Genomic DNA, 9,130 nt, shown 5'->3' with positions numbered 1-9,130 from the left:
TCTCATGATGGTAGCAATGTCAGTTAATATTCACTGAGTGGTCACTGTGCACCAGGTCTGCATCACAACAACCCAGCCAATGTGCAAATGACAAAACTGAGGCATAAGGAAGCACAGACAATGTTTGAACCAGGCAGACTGATGCTAGAGCTCAGGCTCTCTGTCACCGTACTGTGCCCAGCCACAACTCTTGGAAACAACGGAGATGCCAGCTTTTTTGAAGGTGAAATGAGCAGGATTTGGTGCCTGTTTGAACAGAGGCATGCCATTACTGAGAAGGGAGGACCCCAAGCTTTCAAGATTAAGTGACTAGAAGGATAATGGTACCAAACACCAAAATGGACACAGCAGAAAAAAAACGATAGTTTGAGCAAGGAGAAAAAGCATGCATTTGGCCTCTTATCAAACACTTAACAAATTCTGTGCTGACTTTTATTAACTCCCCAACCAGCGATGTGGAGATGGTCTCCACCAAGGAGGAGCTGTCCCTGGGGAGCAGCATTTTTCCATCTTCTCCATGAGCGTAGTGCCAGGTGCTAACTGAACTCCCAATGAACTATAAGTTGCCAAGAGTCAACTGCTTTTGACCATCTCCCAACACTTAAAGACTGGGTCAGGTTTCATACTTCTCTCTCAGCTCTTAGTACAGTGGCTTGCACAAATTAGAAAGGTACTTAACCTTCTGTTGTACTAGCAGACTCCAATATGTAACTGTATTTTTAAATACAATTTAAATATCAGTAGAGCAAGATCAACCTATAATTAAAGATTGTGTCTAGAAGGCAAATTGGAAAAAAAAAAATTTAAAACCTGGAGCCCTGGACTATGGAATTTAAGCTTCACTGGACTAGGCCAGGCCTGGCGCACATAGAACATAAAAACATCAAGAAGGATTATAGAAAACATTTCTGGGAGGACCCGATTGGACACTGCAGCATCTGCTGTTTTTGTGTGATGCCATTTCTCCTCTTCCTTCAGTGGCTGACAAAGCTGGATACCTGATGGGTCTGAATTCTGCAGAAATGCTGAAAGGCCTGTGCTGTCCGAGGGTGAAGGTCGGGAACGAGTATGTCACTAAAGGGCAAAATGTCCAGCAGGTAATGGAGATGCTCTGAATCTAGTTGACTCGGGTATTTTGCTGTTTTCACCATCATCTTAAAGTTGGTTGGGTTGCAGGTATCAGAAATACATATGAAAATGGCTTCAACATTGGGGTTCATCAAGGGATGCAAATCAAGGCGTGCCCATTGGGTCTCCTGGGAGCCCGGAGCCAGGGACCGAAGAGCCCTCCAGAGGCAGGCACCCTCTCTCCAGCTCCTTCTCTGGGGCTCCCTGGGCTGCCATTGCTCTTCTTTTCTGCTGTGCCCTCACTAGGCAGATACGTTATCTTGACCTCTCCTGCCCACAGCCACCCTGCAGCTCCCACATTGGTATCTCCATGGTTCTAGCCTCCCCCTGTGACTGAGACCAGTGTCGTTTGATCCCAATTCCAAATTCTCAGGAAAGACATTCTTTTTAACCCAACTTGGATCAAATATCCATGTCTGGTTCAATTAAGTATGGCCAAGAGCTAGAGTCAAGTGCTACCACCAGAGTGGTTAGAAAACAAAATGTAGAAACAGGATAGTTCTCAGGAAAGGAGAAACATTATGAGCTGGGCAAAGCCTCAAGAAATAGTATTAGGTTGAACTATATAAAATTGTCATTTCCAACTGTTTTTAATCGTCAAGATGTCAACTTAACACAACCATAATAAACACACTAATTTGAGGGTTGAGTGGGTGATCCTTCTTCAAGGTGACCAACTCTGTGGGTGCTCTGGCCAAATCCATCTATGAGAAGATGTTCCTGTGGATGGTCACCCGCATCAACCAGCAGCTGGACACCAAGCAGCCCAGGCAGTACTTCATCGGGGTGTTGGACATCGCTGGCTTTGAGATCTTTGATGTGAGTTGTTGGGTAAATGACTGGCCTAAAAAGGCCCTCCCACTCTGTGTCTGCTTTACTGGATCTCCACTGAGTTTCCAAACTCCCTCAAACTTTTTTATTTGAAACACCCAGTACAACAGCCTGGAGCAGCTGTGCATCAACTTCACCAACGAGAAACTGCAACAGTTTTTCAACCACCACATGTTCGTGCTGGAGCAGGAGGAGTACAAGAAGGAAGGCATCGAGTGGGAGTTCATTGACTTCGGGATGGACCTGGCTGCCTGCATTGAGCTCATCGAGAAGGTAAAGAAATAAATGCTACTCCCCAGGGATAGCTCCTCTTTACGTGGGGCCATCACCTTTTGCTCTAACTCTTTCCTGCTAATACATTGCTGTCCCTAAGCCCACTGCCCCAGGCTGTAAGCCCTCTGATAGTAGAATCCCCTTGTGCGTAAAGGCTAAGTGTTTGGAAAGCACCTAGAGAGGTGCCTGGATGGTTAAGATCCCAGGGCTCAGTTATCCCCAAGAATATGGTGGGAGCCCAGCAGGGACTGTGGCATTTCATACCCTTCTGGTTTGTCCAAAGACCCTTGGAGGAGGGACCATGGAGCAGTGGGGTTCAATGTCACTGTGAAACACAGATAACATTAACTTTTAAAAAAATGTTTTTCATAATGTTTTGAGCGCTGGTCATGTTGGAAAGAGGTGAATGCTGATCAATCCAGATGATTGTTTAAAATATTACTCATATTTTAAAAAATAAAATAAAATATTACTCATATTACATGATGTCTATGTATATAACTACATTGTTGGTAAACCTATTGCTAAAAGTGGGCTACATTTGTATACACATAATTTCATTCCATGTACTGTTGTTTAATTAAGCACATACCATATATCTAGTGCTGCTCTGTCATTGCACTGAACAGACCAAGAGCCTTGCTCTCACAGCACTTACAGTCCAATGTTCTAGTAACAGAGTGACAGCACCAAAGTGGCTTTGGCTCCTGCAGACAATGGAGTCATTGGAATAGACTGATATTGAATACTGAGGTACAGCCTGTTATGCTCCTTCTAGCCCATGGGCATCTTCTCCATCCTGGAGGAGGAGTGCATGTTCCCCAAGGCCACAGACACCTCCTTCAAGAACAAGCTGTATGAGCAGCATCTTGGAAAGTCCAACAACTTCCAGAAGCCCAAGGTTGTCAAAGGCAAGGTTGAGGCCCACTTCTCCCTGGTGCACTACGCGGGCACCGTGGACTACAACATTGCCGGCTGGCTTGACAAGAACAAGGACCCCCTGAACGAGACCGTGGTTGGGCTGTACCAGAAGTCTTCCCTGAAGCTGCTGTCCTTTCTTTTCTCCAACTATGCTGGTGCAGAAGCAGGTGAAATTCTTTTATCTCTTGACCTGTGGAAATCTCTGTGTACTTACTCATAACCCAAAGCTGCTTTTGAAGAAGCAGTAGTGAAACACAAGCTTCCAGTTGAGCTTGCTTTATTTGTTGCCTCTGGTCTCCATTTTCCTTTCTCTTCTTCTTCCTCTCCCTTATGAGGTGGAGCTCTATGGAGCTAGACAAACCTCTCAGTAGACATGACAGCCAATACCTCACTCTTTAATAGTTTTTTTATTGAGATGTAATTCAGAAAGCATGAAATTCATCCTTTAAAAAATGTAGTGATTTTTAATATACTGACAGGGTTGTAAAACCATCACATTATCTAATTCAAGAACATTATCATCACCTTTGCAACCCGTTAGCAGTTGCTTCCCACTCCTCACATCCCCACCTGCTAACAACGACTATTCTACTTTCTATCTCTATGGATTTGTCTGTTCTGGATATTTTGTGTATGAAATCATACACTCTGTGGTCTTTTGTGTCTGGCTTCTTTCACTTAGTCTAGTGTTTTCAAGGTTGTTCATGTTGTTGTATGTATCAGTACTTCTCTACTTTTTATAGATGAATAATATTTCTTTGTATGTATATATACATTTTGTCCATCTACTCACGGATTTATGGACATTTGGGTTGTCTCCACTTCTTGGCTATTGTGAATAATGCTGCTATGACCATTTGTGTACAAGTTTTAATGTGGAAATATGCTGTCAATTTTCCCGGGTATATACCCAGGAGTGGAGTCACTGAGTCATATGGTAACTCCATGCTTAACTTTTTTGAGTAACTTCTAGACTGTTTTCCAAAGTAGCTGTACAGCCCAGTATCACTTTGTAAGGTTATTCATATATGCATTTCTAAAATAATTGCCAAAATAGCGTTTAAAAATCATAAATTATCTTAAACACATAAATTTGACAAATTTATTTTTAATTTGAAAAGATATGCAATATAATCATTCATTCTATAATTAGACAATTCAAAAAATTAATTGGCACAAGTTTCAACTTGAACAATTAACATCAGCTTCCTTTAATCTAATCAGAGTTCTCTGAAACTGTATTGAATAACATCACTTAGAGATACACCAGGACTCTAAATATAAGACCCCCTGTGGTTGTGGATCTGGGAAAGTGGTTTCCTGCTTCCCTTTTCCGACCCAAACATGAATCCATGATGGAGCCTGGACAGGAGAGTGGAGTGAGGGGAGTACAGGGGAAACTAAGACATGACATTTCCCACGTGAATCTTGATGACATATCAGAGACTAAATCGGAAATTGAGCCATTTAGGAAAAGTAGACTTGGTATCACTGACTCCAAATCAAATTTCCATTTTTTAGAAAAGAATATTCTCAAGAATATTCTACAGCTCACTCCTTGTACAAAATTCTTGAGAATGTTCAGTTGCATTACTTCCGGTTACTTCCTCATAAGAGATGAACAGGGCTCAAGCATAGAAGGAGGAAACCCCATGAAAGGAAGGACAGTCCTCAAGAAGGGTGTCTCCATCTTGCTGGCGACTTGGCTGAGCGTCAGGTCTGACTTCTGAGGGAAAAGATTCTCCTTGGATGCTGAGGACCTCAGTTATATCCCAGTTAATCCCGTCCACACCCCACCCCACCCCATTCCCAGTGACAAAGGATCGCATGCCCAAATCTAAGGAGTTCAGAGGCACATTAAAAAACACACATAGAAACCCTCAGGTCTCTTCTATCACGAGAAAACCAAAACCTTCAGGGCTGGGGAGAGTGATGTCCTCAGAGCTCCTCTGACACCACCTCTGTGTCTGTCTCCAGGTGACTCTGGGGGGAGCAAGAAAGGAGGGAAGAAGAAGGGCTCCTCCTTCCAGACCGTGTCGGCGGTGTTCAGGGTGCGTGCTCGGCCCCTCCCACGTTCAGCTGCGGTTGTTTTGCCCGGTGAAGCATTTGCGAAGGTAACTGTGCTTGTTCTGGTTTGTGCCCCAGGAAAACCTAAACAAACTGATGACCAACCTGAGGAGCACTCACCCTCACTTTGTACGATGTCTGATTCCCAATGAAACCAAGACTCCTGGTGAGTGTGAATCCCCCAGAGCAGAGCTCCCTGAAACGTATGCAAAATTCTGGGGGTGTGAGCGCACACATGCATGCGCGCGTGTGTGTGTGTGCGCGTGTGTGTGTGTGTGTGTGCGTGCGTGCGTGTGTGTGTTCATATGCACCGCTGTGTCCCTGAGGAAAGCTCTCTAGTCTTCGTCATTTCTCTAGACAATCTATGAAACAGCTGCCAGATTTAGCAAATAAAAGCACCAGACACCCCTCGAAATTTGAACTCAGATAAACAATGAGAAATGTCTTAGTATAGCGATGACTTATGCGATATTTGGGAAGTACTTATACTAAAAATATATTCCCTGCTTATCTGAAATTCAATTTCAGCTGGGCACCTTGTATGATTTATCGGGCACTCCTACTATGAAATCACATCCAAAGTATTGGCTATACATACATAGATACATGAAATCCATAACTTTCATAAGGTTCTTCAAGGGCTCTGTTGTTACCTTTCCCCGAGAATGAAGAACCACCAGAACTGACAAGTAATTCTCTTAGGTATCCCATAATAAAATCAACATCAATCACAGCTGTTTCTTGAGCCTAGACCAGTGGTCCGCAAACTCATTAGTCAACAGAGCCAACTATCAACAGCACTTCTTCAAAATAGACTCGCCCAGGCCGAAAACCGACTTCTGCGCATGGGCCACGAAGTTTCAATCGCACCGTACGCGCGCCCGCACGTGGTATTTTGTGGAAGAGCCACACTCAAGGGGCCAAAGAGCCGCATGTGGCTCGCGAGCCGCAGTTTGACGACCACGGGCCTAGACTGTATGTCGGCCACTTCATTACATTGCCTCTACTGCTTACTACAGTTCTCTGCAAGAGGAGTAATGATCTCCATCTTACAGAAGAGGAAACTGGGGAGGAGACCACGTGTACAGGGGACACTGTGCAGCCCAGCAGGCCCTCTACCGCACCCAACCCTGGAGTCACAAATATTCCCGTAGTACAGCTGTGTTTCAGGGTCGTTTGTCACTAAGGGAAAAAGGAACCGTCACATGGAGCTGTGGCTACAAGGTAGCTCACTCCTCAAACTGTTCTATCCAGAACATGGGTTTCTGGCACATGAGTAACCTCCCTGCCTTGGCAACATTGCAAGTGAGCGGAGGAATTAGATGGTGGAGAAAAGAAATCCCAGCTCCATCTGCCCATGGGACCCTAAGCCCAGTAACTAACCTTCTGCTCTATAAAGCAAGCAGAAAACCTGTGCTCATTCGTCCGTTTATTAAGTTAGTTCTTCATTCATTCCTTTATGTAGTGAACACTTATAAAATGTTTACTCACTTTGTAAATATTAACTCATTTAACCCACCTCAGAGGGTGGTGAAGAGTAAATGAATGAGTATAAGGCAAGCATTTAAAATAGGACCAATCACATTGTGAACACTCAGTAAATGTTGGCTGTCAATTATAATAATGATAATTACTATAGGATAATAATATGTAAAATGATAAAAATTATGAGAAATTATTATTATGAGAATAATATTATTTATAATAATGATAATATGGGAATTATTATCACTATTACTTAAAATCAAAAACTTTAATTCCCCAAACTACCTGGTCTACTATATGTAGTGGAATTTATTTGCCATGGAAGTTCTGTTCTGAAGTCTAAGTTAAAGGCACCGTGTTTGAGGCAAGCTGCATCCCTCCCTGACAGCCCAGCACAGCCAGTTCCCTCCAGTGTAGAAACAGAACTGTTTCTCTGGTTGAGCATCAAATGACATTGTTGGCTTGCATTGTCCTAAAGAAAATCAAGTTCCATTATTGTTGTTGAATATGTATTTGTACCTGTGCCATGACTCTTCTATAAGGCACATGGCCTGCAAGTGTCAGGTAACGGGAAATAGACTGACCGCCTGTGGGTTTAAACTGCATCTTAGGGGCCCCAGGGGTTTGGTAATCCATTGGGTTACTATTCCTTCTGGAAGGTAGACTTTAGCGAAACCTCTGTCCCATCCTCTCTGTTGTCGTCCCATTTGCTCTGGCACTCTGTTTCCTATCCCCTTCCCTGGGGGTAGACTAACACTCGGATACCGGAGCCTGGGGGTAGACTAACACACTGATACCGGAGCCTGGGGGTAGACTAACACGGGGATACAGGAGCCTGGGGGTAGACTAACACGGGGATACAGGAGCCTGGGGGTAGACTAACACGGGGATACAGGAGCCTGGGGGTAGACTAACACGGGGATACAGGAGCCTGGGGGTAGACTAACACGGGGATACAGGAGCCTGGGGGTAGACTAACACGGGGATACAGGAGCCTGGGGGTAGACTAACACGGGGATACAGGAGCCTGGGGGTAGACTAACACGGGGATACAGGAGCCTGGGGGTAGACTAACACGGGGATACAGGAGCCTGGGGGTAGACTAACACGGGGATACAGGAGCCTGGGGGTAGACTAACACGGGGATACAGGAGCCTGGGGGTAGACTAACACGGGGATACAGGAGCCTGGGGGTAGACTAACACGGGGATACAGGAGCCTGGGGGTAGACTAACACGGGGATACAGGAGCCTGGGGGTAGACTAACACGGGGATACAGGAGCCTGGGGGTAGACTAACACGGGGATACAGGAGCCTGGGGGTAGACTAACACGGGGATACCGGAGCCTGGGGGTAGACTAACACGCGGATACCGGAGCCTGGGCAACACTCCAGAAAGCACCTGCGTGGCCCCTCCTTTTCCAGGAGAGGGAAGTGGGACCACGCAGGCTTCAATGCCTTACCCCAGGCGCCCAGAGCTGGGGCTGGAGCCCTTGATCCAATCGCAAGCCCCCCTCCCGCCCACGGGCACCCTTGGTACTTTGTAGCTGTCCTCGCTGTCCTCCAGGGCTCAGGGGTACAGCCTCTCTCACCAGCTGGAGCTGGAGCCCCTCCTCGGAACAGGGCTCGGGGCTCAGTCCTCGTGCTTGCTCTGTGGCCAACCTGGATCCCGCCAAGTGTGTGCTGTGCACGGGCCGTGGGTGACTCACTGCTGCTCTCATGTAGGTTCTGTCCTTACTCAGGCGGGAGGCCAGCAGACCAGCAGGCGACTGCACTGAAAACACAGTTATTCACAGTGCCCACGAGGAAAAGGCTGCCACACCACACAGGGCCCCTCGGGGACCACCGGGTCAGGCAGGAGGAAGGGGAGTGAGGGGAGCCCTGGGCAGAGCCTTTATTGTGGTTTCCACAGGAAGACATGGGCGAGGCAGGGGGACAGGCTTGGGATTGGCTGGTTTGAATACCTTCAGTGGGCTCTGGGGGTAGAGGCTGTCCTCAGGAGTCGGGCACCTGGCCCTCGGGGAGCAGGGCCTGGGAATACAGGCCCTGAGGGTGAGAGCCCGATACAGGTAGTGGTTGAGGGCGACGGGCTCTGCATTGGATGGCTTGCCTATGAACTATATGTCCGTAGGGGAGTAACTTGCCACCTCTAGGAATTGGCTGGTTCTGGGAAAAGCAGTCTCTCTTGGGCCAACATGGCGCCAAGATGTCAGAGTATCACAGAACACAGAAAGTAAAACACACAGTTAGTACAACTGCCCATGAAGGCTGAAGCAGCTGGAGGAAGGAGTGGGGCCGAAGGAATAACTAAGGGGGGAATAAAGAGGAAAATCTCCTGCAGCAAATGTAACAGGACAAAGATGAGGCAGTAGCTTGGGGACCTTCGCAGGAGCTTTGCTTGCTGGTACAAAGGCAAAGGCGGTGG

General features: G+C 46.5%; 1 protein-coding gene across 1 annotated transcript in view; it reads left to right on the top strand.

The window, feature by feature from the left end:
• MYH13 (myosin, heavy chain 13, skeletal muscle) overlaps positions 1 to 9,130 on the top strand; it is a 49,519-nt gene that overhangs the window by 12,214 nt on the left and 28,175 nt on the right. The window contains exons 11-16 of the mRNA XM_014549855.1: positions 979 to 1,097; positions 1,798 to 1,947; positions 2,062 to 2,232; positions 3,011 to 3,320; positions 5,131 to 5,204; positions 5,299 to 5,386. Coding sequence (XP_014405341.1) covers positions 979 to 1,097; positions 1,798 to 1,947; positions 2,062 to 2,232; positions 3,011 to 3,320; positions 5,131 to 5,204; positions 5,299 to 5,386 — 912 coding nt within the window. The remainder of the gene's footprint in view (positions 1 to 978; positions 1,098 to 1,797; positions 1,948 to 2,061; positions 2,233 to 3,010; positions 3,321 to 5,130; positions 5,205 to 5,298; positions 5,387 to 9,130) is intronic.

This window comes from Myotis brandtii, unplaced genomic scaffold (assembly GCF_000412655.1).
Source record: "Myotis brandtii unplaced genomic scaffold, ASM41265v1 scaffold573, whole genome shotgun sequence".
Taxonomy (NCBI): domain Eukaryota; kingdom Metazoa; phylum Chordata; class Mammalia; order Chiroptera; family Vespertilionidae; genus Myotis; species Myotis brandtii.
This window is presented reverse-complemented; position numbering and strand designations above follow the sequence as displayed.